Raw genomic sequence first — 21088 nt, 5'->3', positions numbered from 1 at the left:
AGAGCTGGGGGGAATGCATTTGGACAGCAACAGTGCAGCTCTTGCAGTGATGGTCGAGGAACACAGTAATTCAGGATATAGTTTCTAATTCCACCCATCTTCTACTCATTGCATGCTAAGTAGCTCAAAAATGAATCTCTTAGTAATCACATTATTCAGAAGGAGTATAAATCTTTCCACATTTTCTTCACAAAAGGAATGGTAAAAAGTCCTTTATGTAATATGTAAATGAAAATCCACCTAAAAGTTTCTACTTATTTTAGCAGTTTTGAGTTACAATGGTGGCCTGTCTATCAGCAATACTTTGTCTCCAAGTGTCTAACAAATAGTTTTGACAGGTATCAAGCAATAGCAACATTTCCAACGTTTTACGTTTGCTCTATTTAGTACTTTTAAACCGAATTCTCTCTCCCAATAAAATGATGGTTGGTCTTGTAGTTAGCATGGCAACCCATGCACACAACATTTCTAAATGGAATTACATACTGTTTTCTCTCCACCATAGAATTATCTTACCATTTTGAGCATCAGTCAGCGCCACAGATTTAATGCAGGTCATGGACAACAAGCCTATTTTTACTGCTTGCTTCAACCAATATATTTGTTCATATTTATACATTCTTAAAATGTATTCTTGACTTGGCTCTACTAAAAGTACCCCTCCAAAATTTCAGTTTACATTAAAATCATGACTTGATCAAAGCATACCACCAAAAATCCCTTTTATTCCCACAGGGAAACACACGTTCTCCTGAATTAGTATTAACAGATATGTAGATTAGAGGACTCCATATTTCAGAAACCAGTTATTTAATGCTCAATATTCTTTCCAGCAGATGAAGAGGTAGGTATATTTCCACACAAGAAAAAATAATAAAACAAAAACCAAACTGTAACAGATACTCAATTAGATCAAGTAATGTCTGAAAAGTCAAACACTGTTCTGACAGCACATATTTTGTCTGAAGGTACTCTCCAAGGAGGACAAGAAAAGTTGCGCATTCTGATTAGATAATACATCATGATTTGAAATTTAATAATTTTCTGGAAAGAAAGCACAAGTATTCAAATGCTACTTCCTTCCCCTCCCTCCCATCCCCCCTGAGAAATGTGGGTGCCTGTATAATTGGTAGTATTAACTGTCTGTATCAATGGTAGTATTAACTTCTGGACTGCTAAACATGGAATCAACTGCAATTCTTCCTTACATTCACCAACACCAGCAGTCTACAAGTTTACACAGAGACCATATGCATGATAATTACATAATTACAATAGAAATTCAACTTTAGTGTTGTTCTTAAAACAATCTTCATAAATAATGAAAATATCTGTGTTCTAGCTCTTCAGTAACCTAAGGTTAATTGGTACAGATAGTGTTTTTTTCTTCCTTTTATAAACCAAACGGGAGGTTCCTCACTGCCAACAATGGTTAAGGCCTGGATCAAGTTACTCTCCTTTTGCTTTTCCCTTTTTCTGCTTTTTTCCATTTTCCACCACCGCATTATTTTCTGGTTTGCTTACTCCATTTGCAACAGCACCATTTGCTATTTTGCCATTCTTTACAGGTTCCTTGGGCAGCTTATATGTCCGATAGTAGAAGTTACCAAACAGGAAAATGAAGGTGATAGCATAGAAAATGACACCCCAGTGCATCCATTTAGGGAAAGGACAATCAATATAAATAGACAAGGCTGTGTGGCCAATAGTCACATGGAACTGCACCTGAAAGACAGAAAACATAGAATCAAAAACATCTGGATATAGTCTGTAGATCAATTTATACCAATTCATTAAGTAATGAAAACTGCTGAATTGGTAGGTGGTAGGGAAGCTGTATTTGGCTGTCACATTCATGAAGGCACATCTATGCTTGACCAGAAACGTCAAATTTATTGTAGTATCTGGCATCAGTTTTTAGAAACAAGAAAATTAGAAGATAATAAGGATCTGGATTTTCTCTATATTTTGAACATGTTTTTGTTTTTCAGTTGAAACAACCAGCAAGGAAGCATTAGCCTTTAACTCACACAACTCTTATCTATGCTGCATTTTTTTTTTTCAAAGCTGAATAAATGCTTCCATGTCCAGGAAGTATCCTAATTGAGGAGTGTCAGGCAGAGAAGAACTTTTGGAAGGAGCAGCATCTGATCCAAAGCTCTGCAAATGCAAATCCATGCAGAGACAACACCTTTTATCCCAAAAGGAGGAATTTTACTTACCAATTGCAATATGGTCAAATATCGTTTCCACCACAGGTATTTCTGAAATTTAGGGCCGCAAGCTGCTAATCCGTAATACATGTACATAATGACATGAATAAATGCATTCATTTGAGCTCCGAAAAAAGCTGTCCAGGAACAGAAGGGAAGAACATCATGTAATTTTTGGAAAAAGAGGATTCTTTTCCAGTACTATTTATATAATTATTTTTAATAGTAAAAATTACAAAGCACAGGACATGTCAGGATTCCATCTCAAAAATATTGAATAGTATAATACAGACCGGGCTGTCAACATGTGCTAACACAAACAGATGTTAATGCAAGTAGTATGTCACATCTTCCATATAACAACTTATGTCAAAGCTTTTTATAAGATTTTCGTTGAACAGATATAAATGACATCCATTCCCCATTAGTTGTTTTAGTGTAACTGCAACTGTTTGTCTAAAGGATTATTAAAAGCCTTATTTGACAATGAAGTACAAAGTACCAGGCTCTGAAGTTAAATCTTTTAAACTGTATATAAAAGCACAATGTTCACTTCTCAGCAAGAAGTCAAGAAACTCACATGGAAGTCTGATTAAATAGGCCAAAAAAAGCTGTACAAAGCAAAACTTGACTTGTGTTTACAGGACTTTAAGGCATTGCCAGGTGAGTTTGTCTAAATTAATAATCTTTAGTTTCTTTATTTATGTTTTAAAATATCCAACGTTCTTAAATATGCCAGTGTATAGTACAACATTTTCCAGCATTATCCATGTTAGATCCATGTTGACAATTTCATTTGCATTAAGATCTCTGCTTTGTCAAGATTAGCAGCCATTTAACAGAAACACGTTATATCTTGTTAAGGTATTCTTATGCTGACATAGAGGCTCAAAAATGCTCTAATGTATAAGATTAGGGCAATAGAGACAATAGCTACTGACATCAAACAGCTCAGATGCCCGTGTGGTCTGGACCTAGTTGTTCAAATAGGGTGTAGTTTATAATAGACCTGTCTATGTAAGCAATGTGCTATCAACTAGAAAATAGAAGAACACAGATCTATCCACATTTATGCAGCGCTGCCACATAAATGCAGAAAAGCAACTGCTGTTTTTCCTTTTGCAGGCTCTAGGAACTAAGAGGTAGTGCTAGAACACCAAAACTTGAAAGAAATTTGGAAATAGTTGCAACTGTTGTATTAAAAACTGCTGACATTTAGCATGAAAATTCTAAAAAGACAACAAGGCAGTGGGTCTGTTGAGATATCCAGGGAATTTCTAAGCAAGACTACAAGTAACCATCCAGTCTCTAATAATCTTATTTTATAGGTGCAGTTACAAATAAAGATAATGAAACATCTGGTTGAGTACCTGCTTCCTGTGTATTACGTGAGAGAAATTAAAAGGTAGTCACAGACACTAAATTTACATATTTCTTCTTTGAAATGTAAGTGTCCACTCAGTACAAAATATATACGGTAAATGTGAGCATAAACTCCCCATGCATTAAGTATTAGTGTGGTTCAAAAAAACCAAAACCAAAACACCAAACCTAAAATATTAGTTTGGTGCTCATAATACCATGTTTTGAATTCACTATATGGTATTATCAGTGCTGCAAGCCCACAAAGCACACATCAAATGAAACAGCGTATTTTTCCTGTACCCTCAGCTCTGCAGAGCTTTCAATTTGAGAGAGACAAGGCTAAACAACAGGAACAAGAGTACAATGTAGGCAATGAAGGGTGTGGCAAGTGCAATAAACAATAATAAAATTATTTGATGAAGGCTTTAGAAAGAAAGCGAGGGGGAAAAAAAGGCTGATAATGAATTTAGACTTATGCCATTATGAATAGGTTTAAAAAGTGAATTGACAGATTTATTGGCTCACCTCCAAGAGAAGGTTTCAGAATTTTACACATGCCTCTTTATAAAAATAAAAGCAAACCTCAAACTCATATACAATGCCAAAATAACATCTCCATTGACTTCACTAAATTTGCACACAGAATGTGGCTCACAATTGTATTTTGCAGCTCCCTGTATCTGCGAAAATTAAAGTTAGGCAAGACATACATGTTTCTGTTTCACACAGATACAGATACTTTTGAAGGCAGAACTTCAGGCTTGCAATTGATGCCCATGAGGAAAAGAAAAGAAGTTTTGCAATTCATTAGATTATTGCTCTGCTATCTTTTCCTCCCCCATGTTTCCCACAGAGGCAGACTGCGTGCATTAAGATACAGTTTTGTATATTATAAAGTCAGGTCTATAAAATTTTCTACTATTGCTCCCAAACAATAATAATTCTCCCTTCTGCCCAGTCAAAAGCATATGAGAGGAAGGGAACTCACCTTGTCCACCTGCAACCCACTTAATACCAATCCACCACAAGGTGAACATGGTGAAATGGTGATAGACATGAAGGAAACTAATTTGGTTAAATTTCTTTCTCAGGATGAAGAATACTGTATCCAAATATTCAATTCCTTTAGAGACATAGTACCACCATAAAGCAGCAGCTATCTGCAATGAAAAACAGAATATGTAAGTTTTAGTGATTCCAAGCTGAACAGAATAAAGTTCTCACCATCTATCTGCTGTAAGAGAAGGATACCTCTTCCTTCCCTAAATCCTGGTTAAATGTTGAGGAGTCGTCAAACATCTGACAATATGAGAACAATAAAAAAATACTCTTTTCATCTATTCTGGACGTGGAAGAAGATTATTCTGAGCCTATCGCTCACAAATCACATCTGTAAAAAAGAGCTGGTATAGTTAAAAGCTTTGCCATATCTGAAGAGTTTACCAGTTAAACATGGAAAGTTTGTGTCCTCATTCTCTCCTAAGCTTTGCAGAAGTCTCCCACAGGGCTTCTCCTTCTAATGAGGCAACACTTTGATGTGGTCAGAACAATGAGGCAGAAACATTATGATAAAATGAAGTTACAAAGGTGAAACCTTCAGTACCACAGGCATATGAGTAAAAAGATAACAAAAAAAGTTAGATGCAGTACAGATTTCACATTCCTTATGGCAACATTCCCTCAGCTTCTTCTGGCCTGCCTTAGTAAAGCAGCATTCCCCCAGTGGCTCTCTGCTATTCAGGGACTAGGAAAAAAGAGACCACAAGAGCCATAAAAACTGAGCAAATATAATCCAACTTCCCCAACAGGGAAGTTCTACACACCCAAAATTCTTTTTCTAATCCACCCATCACAGTGCATCTTGCCCAGGATACAACATAGACAGGGCTTCCTGCTGAAATCTGGATATTGTCAAAGCAAGTAAAGCCAGAAGCTCTGTGTAGCAATATGCTAATGCTATGATATGGGAGTATGGTGGTGGTAGGGACTCCCTCGCAGATCCCAAAACATAGCAACAAGTCTAGTTTTGGCATTGTAAGTCATCTAGCTTGTTATGCAAGGGTGGGACCAGATAGTGACTCACACAGAGAGTGAAAAAAAAGTTGGAATTGGTACCACCAGCAAGGAGAGCAGGCAATGTCACAACACACCTATTTGTAAGAAGTTGGCCTTGTCTTTCAGGACTCAGTTGATGGTAAACCAGACTTTCTTAACTTGACATGGTGTGAAATAGCCCCACCACTCCCTCAGTCCCCAGGGAAAACAGAAGAAAAGGGAGTTAACACAGGGTAGCTTCCCAACCCAACTCCACACATACTTTTAGGTGAGATAAAGGGGAATCATAAAGAGCTGTAGAGAGCAATGCTATAGCCCTGCATGGTGTTTACCTCCACCTCTCTAAACCAGTGGGAAAGGACAACATCTCTCCACAGACTAAGTTTGTCATAGCCATAATTGGTCTGGGGAATAGTTTAGGAGAAATTACAGCAGAAGCAAAAATGCAGCATAGGAGAAGAGTGCTGCATATCTGCATTGCAGGCTCTGCAGTTTCCCAGAGGGACTGCACATCTTACTGATGCCAAACTGCAGCCTTCCATTAATGAACATCCTTTTCACTCTCTGGATGTGATTTAGCCCACTTCAGGTCTTGGGAAGAGGAGGCAGGTTTTTTCACTTTTATACAAAGAGATATTAATATCAAAAGCTGGAGAGAGGCTTAATGACAGAAAAGTGACTCCCACAGATCTTGGAGTTCCCAGGCACACAGGCAAGCTGCAAGAATCATACATATATATATATATATGCATATATTGCTCAATATCCAGTGAGCAATATCCAATATCTACCTTCTGGGACAGATAGTCAGGTATTTAATAACACCCACATTGAGGTTTGTCTCACACCCGATGGGTTAGCATAACAGTCCAGCATCTTTTACAGGTCTTTGCTAAAGTTTTATCTCTTAAATAAATTAAGATAAGCATCTTTTCATTTCATAAGTTAATAATAAACACTTTGGACTGTATATCCATAAAATGACAATCCAGCACAGCCTTTTGGAGATCCTCCCTTCAAAAAAACTTTTAGAGAACCAGTAGGTCAGTTACAAGCAAACTGCCATAAAATTCTTTTATAAAGTAAATAGACATTTTTGTTAATGAAATAGGGGAATAATAAGTCAAATAGACAATAAGAAAATAGCCAATTTACACAGAGCAAAATATAAAAATCCTACAAAAATACTTCAGTCTTATACTCAAAGTGCCACAAGTTCGTATATATTCTTGGACAAGTCACATACCACATCTCATTGCTCTTCTTTTGAATTCCATCTAGCGGAAAAAACAAATACAGTCCATGGGCAAAAATAATCTGAACTTTTGATTGAAATGTTTCCCATTACTTAAGAAAAACATCAGGATTCTTTGAAGGATTATACCTGCTGATTTTGTGTTCCTATAGATTTTTTTGCCTGTCAGCTTCTTTTCTCTCTTACTATCATCACATTTTCTACCATTTACCCTCAAACCTGATCGGTTTTGTGTACTTATGATTTATTTCAGTACTTCCAGTGACTTCTGCAGATGTTTTCATCATTGGCTTATAGAAAAAAGTTAAACAGATGTCAAGTCATTTGCCTGAGGCCATGGATAAAATCAGTGAAAAAGGGCAGAAATAGAGGAGAACAATACACTGATATGTAAGCTATGTCAGGAGCAGGTGGCTACTATTAAACTTCTTTTGCAAAGCATCAGAAATCATGACCTAACCTGTAGCCTTTGGACACTGCATGCAAGAAAGACTTAGTTGAAAAGAAAAGGAAACATGCATTAAAAAGGCACATTCTTGTAATGAACAATACCAGTCACAACTATATATTTTCTGGTAATTTTCATATGCACCAATCTAAATCTGTGAAAACACCAGATGGCACTGAAAGATTACATTACAGCCTAGGATTAAGGGGGTCAACAAGAGGTCCAATCCCATGTTCTCTGCCTGCTGCAGAGATTTTGACTGGAGGGCTGTTTTATTACAGGACTCTGTTTCTGCACCATTCTTTCTCGTTTTGGGTTGGGAACATTTATTCATTAAGGGGTATGAAGGGACAGGTACTTCTTGGAAGGTCATGTGAAAGCAATGTGGAAAATTAAAATAGCTCTTATAGTTAACTCTTTTTCCTCTTTCAGTTATAGAATTTTGTTTACAGAATTTGTGAAGTCAAATTTACTGAAATTTAAAGTATATTAAGTCTTTTCCAGAAGAGGAAACCACTTAAGCTCTAGACATAAATATTAACAAGGCCAATCACAATTACAGTACAGAAAACAACCATTGCTAGGCATCATGATTACAATCAGCATACTTAAAATAAGAACTAATTCACATAGCCTCATATTCCCAATTCTTCAGAAATGCTAATAAAATAGATGAACTTTGACCTGGGAAAAAAGGACACACAAATGTAAGCAGAGGGGGGAAATGACTGCTCACAGACACCAGCATACATTAAGTTTGACAGTGTTACGAATCATTGACCTCAGATACTGAAGCTCCCAAAGGAGTACTGCAAAGCATGGATTTAACATCTCAGCCCTTTGGATTTATTATTTTGACTCTTAAGTTATAACCAAAAAAGTTTTTGCAAGATATATTTGTAGATCCTTCTAAATACTTTCATAGAGGTTTGTTCCCCCTTTTCTTTCTTGTCTACTATGAGCATTTTATTTTTTTCTTAACAAAACCACTCAGCTTCCTCCCAGCAGTCAGTACAGTGGCTATCTACTACATTCATCAGATAAGTCCTTCATGAAGGAGTTTATTTCAGCAAATGTTTCTGCAACTGGGGAATTTAATTTTCATTCCTGCTTGCTCCAGTTGTCCATTGTTTCTTGTAGAACAGCCAGGAAAGACTGAATGAGAATAACATGTGTAGGTAGGTTCAAAACAGTAAGCAGGAGGACTAGCTTTCTCGAATTTTGTGTAAACTACCTACATAATTAACCATTGGTGAAAGCCAGAAGATCAACAAAGTTGAAGAAAATATACAGACAAATACATGGAAAAATATCCCCCTAAAAACTGGCAAAACCAAAGAGGCTGTGTCTGAGGAGGTCTCTGAGCTACAGGTGGCTGTGTTGCTAAACTGTACAGGGGAAGTGCCACCACATGCCCTTACGCTGCTCTCTTAAAATCACTGGCTTACTGTTTTGATACATGATGTGGGTTGGAGAGGCAGAGAAAGTCATTCTCTGGTATCCAGGATAGCCACTTTTTGGGGGGAAGGGAAACTGTTTTCTGGGAGTTCTCTGTACTATCTTGAAGGACAAAGGATGGTTTCCTGACCCCTTATTTTGATCAAGAGCTTTACACTAAAGAGGCCACTCAATGTGATGGCAATATCACAGCAGCACATTCCCAAAAAACCAGAAACAGAGACCCTGCCAAGGCTCCTATGTTGCCATTTAGATCACTGTATACAATCAGTTTCATATTTCTCAATATTCATTCCAAATTTCAAAGCCCCAAATTAAAGTCATATATGAAGCTCTGCTTTTCAGAGCATGTTCCATAATGCCTTCTGGGCTCGATGCATGTGAGTTTGTCCCAGCCTTCTTTATCTGAGCAACACAGGATTTATTTACTCATTCCCTCGCAAATATGGTCATTGCATTTGTAATTGATTTTACTATTGCAGTACAGCATTTCTCTGCAGAGCAAAACTGGTGCCAACAAATGCTAGACATTTAGTATCTAGATCTATTAAAAGGGTGCGAGAGATGCTAAAATGCTCTTCAATTCTATACTCAAAACTGCAAAAACATTTTAAAATTGCTTTTGCAGGTTTATATAATGAAAAATGACAGTGAAAGAAATCTTGAGGTGGTTTGGATTGGTTTGTTTGTTGATGTTTTTTGAGGTTTTAATTTTTTTGTTGTTCTGTTAGGGTCAAAAAACAGCACATACCTTCTAAATCCAGAGCACAATATACTATAAAGCAGGACAGAAATATATTCTAAAATCCTCAGTTAGACAAAGCACACTTGTGGAAAGTACAATTTTCTACTTGCAACTTATTTACCTAAACTGAGAATTAATTCAAAAGAACTACCAGGAAATGGTCAAGATAAGAATCTTGACTGACAGCATATACAGTTGCTGCAGCAACTTGAGAGGACTCCATTTTCCCTCCTTCCTCAACTCCCTCAGTTGCAAACTGAAAATGCTACAACTTTAAACTTCAGGAACAAGTTTTATGCAAATCCACAATTCTGGGAAATAATTTTGAAATATTTTTCTTTAAAAAGTCAGGAAATCAAAAGAGTATACATTGCCAGAGCAACCCTTCCTTTCTGGACATATGATATAGTATAAATACATTCTTCAGGTCATTTTGCCTTTATTTCATTGCATAAAAATGCTGTGCTTGCCTTAACAAACAAAATAGACGACAATTTTTTTGAGCAGGTCTCTCCACTGCCTCCCACAAACAAGTGCACCTGAAAGTGAGGCTATGAAACAGAACACTGCTTGTATTTAGCTAATATAAAAATTCTTTCAATATATACCACATCAGTCCTCTATGTCATTCAGCTAACTACAAGGGCATTCTATTTTGCTTATCTATTAAAAACCCGAAACTTGTCAAGCACTCACTCTACCTCACTAGATCTTGTTTTTCAACAAAAATTTTAACATTCTAACATTTTAACATTAACATTTTAACTAGAATCATCCTAGTGACCGACATTGTGAGAGCACTGTATTGGCAAAGGTGAAAGATTGGCGGCTACGATAAGGCCAATAAAAATCCACACACAGAGCTGTTCTGCAACATCAGCCATTATAAATAAGGTGTAAGACTCAAACATTTCATTCTCTCTACCACCCCTGCCAAATGCTCAAGCTTTTGACTAACGCTATCCATGAACAGCCACCTGCCAAACAAACATTTTTCAAACTACTATAAACATAACACATACTTTCACTGCATTTTCAGGAACGTGTCCTAATCTGTACATGAAACTTGCAAGAACAGTTGAGAGATTCTCAAGTGTCAGCTCTGCTGGAAGATAAGGTGTAGCACCTGAGCTAATCAACAGCATTATGAAAATGAACACGGATCTGCACTTGGCTTTTAATTCGGATGTTTTCCAAAACCCAGATATTTGAAATCTAAGATTATACAATGAAATGTACTGATAATACATCTGACAAATGCCAGCAAGACCTCATAAAGCCAAACATGGGTAAAGGAGACAAAGAGTTGCCTCACCAGTATGGGTGAAGTGGAACCACAAGATAAGATGACAAATCTCACTTGCTTTGATCTAGCTGGAACACACCACCTTTCCTGTGGTTACCCTGGTATCCCAAACTTCAGCAAATCTAGGAACCAAAGTGTGTACACAAAGTTTACCCTGGATTGTACAACCGTGGATGAAGCCAAGGATGGTATCTTTAAGATTCCCCTTACTTGTAGCAGTCAGATGAAAGTTAGCACAAATATGCTGATGCACTTTGATTAAACCTGCTACATATGATGTAGTCAAACCTGAAGTGAGGATGTAACGGGATACAGTCATGGCTCACAGCAGCTGTGCAAACACTATTTTCAGAAAAGGTTTAACCATTATGTAGCACTATATATTACACACATTCATATACAAATACAAAAAAGAAATACTCACCCTAACTTCATAAACATTATCTGAATAATCCACAGTCTGGCAGACATAGCTGTACCCTCGAGCTCTTGATGACAAGAACAACTGAAAATATTAAAGACAAGAAAATGAGGGGAAATATAATACACAAAGTACATTTATAACAATTATCAGCAAGTTTCTTGCTACATCAAACTTACCTGAACAGAAATACTTAAAATATGCTTATTAGTCCTGAGAATACTGTTGAAGAAAGCCAATATTGAGTACTAACAACCTATTGTTACAGACTATTTATTTTTTTCTTATAAATTAAAAAGAAAGTACTCATTTTTCCCTGCATGTATCTGTCCAGATAATTAGAGCCTTGTACAACAAATTCCATTATGATCTTATACTTGGACACGAATATTTTTTCTGATGGCTCTAGCTTCAGAAACAGAAAATACCTAATTGCTTTCACTACAATTGACAGAAATGCTATTCCCAGTATGTATTGAAGAGGGCACTATTCAAGAGACAGGGATTAGATAATTTGGATCTACAATTCTTATCACAGTATAACAATCAAAATCTAGAACATCTCTCCCCTCCCCACTTTGAACAGCCAAAGCTGAATACCCACTAAATACAATAAAGGGAATAGGATGGAGAAAAGTTCCCCATTTTTTGCCAACAAAAGTGGCCTAAAGCAATTGAAGTGCTTCTGTAGGGCCTCTCCAAACTAAGCACACTGCAAAAACCTGGACAGGGAAAGATAAAATTGACAGTTGAGCAAGCTCCCAATGGAAAGAAGTACACTTGTCTAGAGCTGTACTAAGTTCAAGTAATACTTTTAATCTTGACATTCATAACTGTTATGATCCAAGAATGTTTAAAGCCAAGTAACCCCACTCTATTAAGGATCAAAGAGAGACTGCAGTGGACCAGATACAAATTGAGGTGATACAAAAAGATCTCAGAAAATCCTGTCATGGATAGGCACTGGCTACTCTTACAATTAACCTGATTTCCATCTTATTTAGACTGAACTTCAGTATGCTTTGGTGTCTCATCTTGCACACAGCAGTCAAATGGAAAAACAAGTGTTATGCAGGGAAAAAACCCAACACACCAAATCTTGTGAACCTCTGGACTTATTTGCTACATGTGCATTAAAGGAGATAAATTAAAGAACTATCCACAGAAATTATCCTAGAAAATAACTACTTCTGCATCATCTCAGTCCATTTACAAACTACTGTAACTAACTGGAACTCCAGTGTGGTCCCACACAGGCACAAGCACATCCAGTACTAATAGAGAAGAACAAGGAAAGTTTACTTTGCACTGTTACAGAAACCAAGTAATCTCTACTGTGACCTACTGGATAACTCAACCAAGGTTCCCTTGGTAAAAAGGCAGTAAATTGACTTCACCAGACTGCCCTGAAGTAGAATAAGAAATTCATGATTTTGTGGCACAATAGGGTCTATTCCATTGTGACTTCTGCATATTCTAAGCAAAATTTGCTCCTAATTTGGACCTGAATTTGAATTCAGCGTATGAGTCCTGCACTAGATTCTCAGTGCTTTATGACTTACTATTAAACATGTGCTACCACAGATGAACAAAAGAGCTTCCCATCGGGATGGTTATTTAAATAGCTTTTAAAGGCATTTCAGATTCAATTTCTGTTCCTTAGCAGTGTCTGGAAACTTTACAGTCACCCACAAAATACAAACACTATCATTTTACTCAATAATTACATTAAAACTCATGTGAATTACAATAGTGGCACAGTGGTATTGTGAACTTTGGAAGCAGAAATTGCCTTGTTAGAGGGAACAACTGAAACTTGAACACCTTCCTCCTATCAGTCTTTACAATCAAGAAAAAACATTTGCTGGAAGTGCTGTGTCCATTGCCTTAACATCCTTTGAATAACAACCTACCATTAGGGGAGAGCAGGAAACTAGAACCTCTGTGCATAAAGTTATGAGTTTTCAGTATAATAACAACAAATATGTATTTGCAGTCTCACTCATTTTTATGTTAATTCAGTGACTCAGAAAGGCTACAAACATGTATCCTATAAGGAACATAGGTCTGAAAATTATTTGACTGCAAGTTTGGTATAATTCAGCTTATGGATAAAACAAACAAGCTTAAAAGAATATGTGAAAAAGACAGGCATGGCAGTAACACTGCAGAATTAATTTCAGGAGTTTCAGTTTTAGCCTGCCAAGATGATTGGATTTAATCTCTTCCTTCAACTATGCTTTCATGTCAGCATTAAATTCTTCTGTACCTGTTGCACTTTATTATTTAGTTGAATACTCCAAGAAAATTATTTAGCCAAAATGATGACTAAGGTGTGATGGCTAAAATTTTACTAAACCGTGCCTTAAAGAGAGGCTGAAATAATTTTATGATTAATGATTTTATACTAGAATCTCCGGGAAAAGTCAAAATGCAGATCATCATCAGATAAGCCATTTTTCCTTGGCAAAAGTACAGAACAGACCAGACAGTTCTGCAATGCTGTAATTTTAACTGCTTTGTTAATTTGCTTAATTCTGGAAACAGATTTTGCAAATCTATGATCAGAGGTCTTTCAGGAAGACAACTCCTGATCCACACGAGCAATCACAGCAGCATAAACTTAGCATCAGCCATATTCTGTGCAGCTATCCTTGAATAATAATTACCAAACCATTAAATAATCCCACTTAGCTACTGCTACACAGCTGATCCACTGTAGTATTACTATTCATTTCCTCTGTCCAGAAAATCCATCAAAGGAAAAATGCAGCAACACTGAAATTTATTACAAGTAACAAATTCAGAACATTGCAAACCAAATATTAGAAGTCAGTATCCCTTTATTTTTTTAAAGATATAGTTCACTTCATTTTTATTCTTAAAGATAATGTATTAGCAAGATACTTTTCCTCACTACAGACAACAGACATCTGAATTTCTAAATATTATAAACACACTGAAAACGTAAAAAACAGCTCAATTTCTAACAAGATACATTCTGATACCCCTTAGGATTATTAAGATGAAAAAAAAAAAGTATCAGTTACAGGGGTTAAATCTACAGATTTTATTCTTTCCAGTATTTAGACTAACATAAATCTAAGAAGAACTTGGAATAGCTCAAACACAAATTCTCTGTAGACTCATTTAATGCAATTATTCTCAAACAGAAACTACCTATTTATAGAAATACTCACCTCAAAGGCAAACTCATCTTTAAAGTCTGTGCAAAACATTCACTCTCAATAGACATCAACAATATGCAACATCATTTTCATTTTGACAAACCTCAGTAAGAATTCCCTCTTGCAAAAGGGCATACACACCTCTTTGAAAATGAAGAAGTTGAGCAGAACCATTCCAAAGTTGTAAACAACCAACAGGAAGCGTAACTGGAAGGGCTCTCTCGTCTTCATCCATTTGGGGCCCAGCCAGACAGTGAGGAGATAAATAGTGCTTATGGTCAATGTTGGGAATGGAGACTGCATCAAGGGCCAATCATCAACACGTTTGTCTGGGGAAGCAAACAGAAGAAGTCAACAAGGTCTGAATAAAACAAATTCCATCACCCCTTTAAGCATTGAATTTGTTAATATTATTTTCTCCTGGAATAGCTGCATCAGCTAGTAGAAACACAATGCACTCATTCTTTCTAGGAAGGTTAAATAAAATAGTTTAAACCACCCCCCCCACCACTATATCACATTACCTCACAGAGAGATTCGTTATGCCATTCAAGCTCTATTGTGCAGTTCTAAAACCCAAAACAATAAAGCAAATAATCACATGAGCTCAAACACAAATCAACCCACTAATCACACCAAACAAATTTTGCTTATGATGAATAGTGAGTGCAATGGCAGTACAATTAAATATTCAACACCACTGCCAATGAAAGATACACAAATTTGGCAAAATACTGATAAAATCCATAGCCTTTATTCATTTAAAATTAGGCACTAGAAAGTCTCCTATCAATTTTATATAGGTTGTATGATGATAACCTTTGCTATTTGATGTAGGTCAGTATCATGTTTCAGAGAGAATACTAACAGTGTTACCAGAAAACAACCAAATAAAAGTTCTAAAGGGATGGTTCTAGTCAATCTGTGCTGCCATACGAGAAACAAAGGTTTTATTTACAGAATATGCTATATTAAGTTGTGGATCAGTATGAAAAAAGCAGTCTTAGCCTGATGAACCAGTGACATCTAGGATTAGAAGACAGCTCTGCTAGAGGAGGGAAGCGAGACAGCAGTGACAGCCTGTGCTGTCCCATGTGTCACGTGTCCCCCCCTGCCCTGAAGGTTAATATCAAGCTGCAGCAAGAAATAAAAGGTAACTACTTCAGAACTGTCAGAACTTCAGATACTGCACAGTTCTATGATACTAACTGGATTATTTCCCAGATGCTTAGGCCAGTTACAGTTCATATGGAAATCACATCACAGGGCTCCTTGGGAAGCTCAAACATCTGAAACACCTGCCTTCAGTCAAGTGTGGGCAAACTCACAAATGCAGCTGCCCAGAGATTTACCTAGAGGACAAGTTTCTTTTAGAGAACTGTAAGTCACAGACCATGAAAAATCCCTATACTGTTAATTAATCCTTGATCTCAGGCATACAACCAGCAAGTTAGACAACCTTTCTTATTAAGAAAATGAGGAAAGTGACAGAACAGTGGTGTCATTACTTCTCCTACTCCTCTTTATTGTTTCCATTGTTGTACTTCAGGCCATAAATTAGAACCTAATTTTAGGAACAAATTTCATGAGGCCTTCTATTTCTAATAAACAACAAGTACTGTGATCTAGTGATCAAAAGAGAGCATGCAGAACACAGATTCTTCTTACTTCTAGATGATTTAACAATAATTGAGCTGCACATTCCAAGATGCTAGGAGGCCTAAAAAGAAATGAAAAGAAGAAAGAGAAGCCTAACTGCTTCCATTACAGTTGTTAATACCAGAAGAGAAAATTCATCCTAATGCATGGAAACTTCAAGAAAGGACACTGATACTGCCAGAATGTTGGGATTGAGTCCTGTGGCCACAGCCACCAAAAGAAGCCAAGGGCAAGATACAGCAAGGACTACAGGAAGGAGTATCAAAAAATCAGATAGATCAGCTGTAGAAATACAGGCAATAAAAGAGGGCCTGAACAGAGAGAGAGAAGACAGTTACCATTTAACTTTTCAGCAAGCTCCTGAAACTATACAGAACACCAACTACCAAAGCTGAAATCATTATTGCATTGCAATTATTACACTCTTACATCCTTTACACTTTAGTTCCTTCTTGCCTTTAGCGATTGATCTACAAATCTGAATTTATGAATGAAAGATAACACAAAAAGAGAATCTCATAATCTACCTAGTACCAAGTAATAGGCAAGGACTCATCATGAAACAAGAAGAAAGGTGTCAGTTAAGAGACAGCTCTGGGAATAGTCAATGAGTGATATGCTTTTATCAACTCCAGATCTCTGTTCACTGTAGTGTACAAAGAGTTAAAGAGCAGGTGAGGCAAGAGACACAGTTGCTTTCCCAGGTTTCTTGCAATAAGCAATATAAAGAGGATAAAGAGGAAAAGACACATTAGAGAACCTGTCTTCTATTTTCCAACACACTGTTTCATGGTATTTTACACACTAAAGTGGGAATACAAAGAAATGTGAAAGAAGAAGGTTTGAATTCTAGCCAGGAGGTGAATGTTACCACCCATTGCTGAAAATAGGAAACCATGACATATTCCAGATTTCTTTTTGTGTCAGGAGACAAAGACTTCTAGACTTCTAGACAGAAGAATGAGGATTCTCTAGAGAGTGAAAGGAAAGACAAAGGGACAATTTATGTTAAAATCCAACTGCAAGTAGGCTTTGCCTCATACCTCATCAGCACCGTAAACAATTCTTCCACCTATTTTCCACAAATACTACAAATTGAAGAACTTTACTGGAGAAAACCAAGAGATATATTTCATTAACTCTGTTAACTACATAAGAGCACCTGAGAAGCTGCCATTGCTCTTCCCTATCATGGTTTCAGCCTGTTACTTTCCCTCTGCAAAGGGCTTTTGGACAGTGAGCCACCACATCTCAGAGAAGTCTTGAAGTATTTACAGGAAAAACCTGTATTACTGATAAAAATCTTGTAACACACTGCCCAGGGAATCTACCATTGCCATTTCAGGGGCCTGCCCTCTCCTAGGACAAGTAATTACACTTAAAACACAAAATGCTTCCATGAGAGGGAACACAGTAGACAGTTCAGCTCTGGAGTACATCCTGGCCAAAACAGTAGAAGAGTCTGTTCTACTGTGCTAACTACAAACATCACCTTACATTTATTTTGAGGCCATCTAGGAGCCTCTGCATATAATTATTTTTAACTAATACTGTGGCATCAGAAAACATGATACTATTAATCCCAGAACTTTTTCATCACAGGATCTCTCCTGGATAATGCAAAGTAATTTGTTGCATCCTAAGTCAACTCCATGTATCATTCATATTGCACAGAAGGTATTACAAAACCAATTTCATTTCAGTTTACCTGGCAAGCCTGCTTGTCCATGTTCTACACAGAAAACCCAGTAAAATGCAGACCTTTGCTCCAAACTTCTTTTCCGACGCTTTCTTTCAAACCAAGATATATTCACTATTCTAAGTCATCTGCTCAAGTGACAAACATTCCAAGCTACTCCAACACCTTCCTCCCTCCCATCCCCCAGCCTGTTTTAGCAAAACCAGCATAATTTTGTGTCCTACTTACTAGCTGTGCTGATGACCACAAAAGATTTCTGCAAATTACAGAGAACTGCGATAGCTTAAGGGGATATATGAATGCACAAAATCCTGCAGTATTTCACACAGAATAGGGACATTTTTACCTCAAAGATGAAATTGGCTTGAAATAAAAAAGCCAGGTCTCTGAATTAAAAAAAAAAAATCCCTCCAACTGGTGTGAAGCAAAAAGACCAGTGCCTTTACCTGATTAGAATTGACAGAGATTGACTGAATCTTTCAGGGGATTAATGCGTTTGTCTTTCAAATCCCAAGACCCAGATTCTAATTCCATCACAAATAAAATGTCTGCTGTGATGGCACAGCCTGTAGTACAGTGCTCTTCTGGTAAAGTAGGAAAAAATTTTAGAACAAACACTTAGGGTTGCACTTTATAGCAAAAATGAAACCAGCTTAGACTAAGGCATCTGCTAACATGTTACTGATAGAAAATTACTGTTATGTAAGGAAATAGTAGGGAATATGCACACACACAAGGCTTTCCTGTCATTTCATGTATATACATTCTAACTTTTCACTTTGCAAAGACAAAACCCAGAAGAACTTACATCTATATATTTATAGATTTATATATTACATGTAAGTATATATATTATTATTTATCTATATAAAAATAATTGAAATTGTCCTGAGGTACCTACCTTTGCAGGAAATTCTTTTTGTGGGGAAACTAACAAAAAATACACACATAAACCCCTTTGATTTCTTCCTTCAAAGCAAGAAGTAGAGCAGGACCAGTGAAAAGGACTGAATATCCTGCCTGGCAACGTCCAAAGAGGACATAATTAACCTATACTGAAATATGGATGGAAAGTGAAGATGAATTTCAATAAGTAAGGCTGCAGTGATGGTGTTCTAGTGTTAAAAATTGCAAGAAACTTTTGTCAAACATACTGTAATTGTTTTAATATGCAAGCATTTCTGTTAAACATGGTTCAGCATTTCCTTTCTGATAGAAGAAATTTTAGATGGTTCAATTTCCTGCATTTTACTTAGCTATGATCAATTTTTTCTTTCTCCAAGAAATACAAACCTTAAAAATAAGCAAACAAATGCATAGCACAATCAGTTTTATATTCACCTAGAGAAATCCTGAAACAGTACAATGGTGATTATCTCTGCTTTTAAAATCAGTTTTAGAGAAAATATTACATTACTAAAATACATGATTATTGCAATTCATTGTGTTCATGCTAGGTTCAAAATAAATACTTTTAAAATCTTTTTTTTTAGTTTAACAACATATCTATTCCTTAGCTATAAGGTCAGTACTAACCAATTTATCTGGAGAGACTTTCAAAGTTATTAATAGCTATTGATACTATTCTCAGCGCAAAGACACTTACAGTGCCAATCCAGCACATCCATCTGTCTCATTACATTTCTAAAGACACTGCAGAAATGACAGTGAGCATTTAAAAGTGGTTTGTGAGAGCTCTCTGCAGAACATCCTTATTTTAACAAAAGTACTCTCAAAGCCAACCTCAAGTTTAAGAAAAATTTCCTTAAACAAGTCAAATTTTAACCCCACAATATAAGGAAGGCAAAGCAGTATTACCTAATTGAAGTACTGTTCCATGAACCACAGTGTTTTAATTACCTAAGAATTTCCCACATCTTGTTAGTTCCACCACAACTCTTACTGAAATAATTACAAAATGAAAGCACATATATAAAAAACCAGGTGAGAAACATAACTTCAGATACCTTAAAATGTTGACAAAGTTTTCACTAGATCCCTTCCATAATTTTAGTGCTTTAGTGCTCCCCTCCCTCTCCCTTTTCTTTCTGGCTACAGATAAATATACAGTATACTTCTCCAACTTTTTTATTAGAAAGTGAATATAAGATTCACTCTGGCTACACAACCACTTCAGACTGGATCCATTGAAAGTAAACTTGAATAAGAATCTACCTGATTAAACCCTATGCTTTTAAACTAAACTGAGTAAATGCATCAGGATAATTTAAAAGTAGATTTAGTGTTAACAGTTGGTATAAAATTCAAGAAAAAAACTCTTTGACTAACTAATACCTCAGAACAACGGCTAAAGATATAAACATAGCCTTTAAAACAGTACATGACTACATGGGCTGCACAGTTTGAGACTGAAGACTGATAATGAAGCAGCATTGCAGAGTGAAAATTGAGAGGCCATTTATTTTTGAACCAAAAATCTATAGAATGAAAAAAAAAAATTATTCACTTATTTTAATAGAGCTGTTCATATGGCCCCAAATGATTTTTTTCTTTTAGGTCATCATTGCCTGAATTAACTTACCTGCTTTGCTATTGGTTATTCACTGCATAAATTGCACTCTAATCCTCAATTCATGGAATTACAGAATCATTAAAGTTGGAAAAGACCTTCGGGATCATTGAGTCCATCCAATGACTGAACACCACCATGTCAATTAAACCACAGCACTTAAGTGTCATGTCCAGTCATCTATTGAACACCTCCAAGGATGGTGACTCCACCACTTCCTGGGGCAGCCCATTACATTGTCTAACCACTCTTCCAGTGAAGAAATTTTTCCTGATGTCCAACCTGAACCTCCCCACACACAGCTTGAGGCTATTTCCTCTTGTCCTGTTGCTAATAATCTCAGTTTATAAAGTTTTTTTAAATGAGAAATCTTGTAATAGCAGATTGAAGCTACTGCATGAAATAAAATGATATCCCTGTAGCCTCATCCACATTTCAGGCAAAAGAAAAGTCCATGTCTTCTTAGGAGGGATCGGGCAGACAGATTGCTGCATGAAAGCAAAATGACTGGGATGAAAAAGGATGGCCAGTTTGCTTTCTTATCTATCATACTTGGCAATGTCTGCAGTCTTCTGTCACTATGGCTTTCTAAGGAGTTTGAGAGGGTCAAAGATACCTGTACCTAACTCAGAAATTATCTAGTATCACCTACAAAGCAAAGGCCATGAAGCTTTCATTAACACATGTATAAGCTAAGAGATCTTAGAAGAATTTCCCATTTTAGTACAGGGTATGTCTTTTCAGAG

General features: G+C 36.6%; 1 protein-coding gene across 1 annotated transcript in view; it reads right to left on the bottom strand.

Moving 5' to 3' along the window:
- Positions 1 to 254: 254 nt before the first annotated feature.
- The window catches only part of ELOVL4 (ELOVL fatty acid elongase 4), a 33805-nt gene continuing 12971 nt past the window's right edge, over positions 255 to 21088 (bottom strand). Inside the window, exons 2-6 of the mRNA XM_083857791.1 lie at positions 14596 to 14783; positions 11270 to 11350; positions 4567 to 4738; positions 2223 to 2350; positions 255 to 1725 (exon numbers count right to left, since the gene is read on the bottom strand). Coding sequence (XP_083713917.1) covers positions 1450 to 1725; positions 2223 to 2350; positions 4567 to 4738; positions 11270 to 11350; positions 14596 to 14783 — 845 coding nt within the window. The 3' untranslated portion in view covers positions 255 to 1449. The remainder of the gene's footprint in view (positions 1726 to 2222; positions 2351 to 4566; positions 4739 to 11269; positions 11351 to 14595; positions 14784 to 21088) is intronic.

Source organism: Zosterops lateralis, assembly GCF_965231275.1.
Source record: "Zosterops lateralis genome assembly, chromosome: 3".
Classification (NCBI taxonomy): domain Eukaryota; kingdom Metazoa; phylum Chordata; class Aves; order Passeriformes; family Zosteropidae; genus Zosterops; species Zosterops lateralis.
Note: the sequence above shows the minus strand (reverse complement) of the source record. Positions and strands in the feature narration are given on the sequence as shown.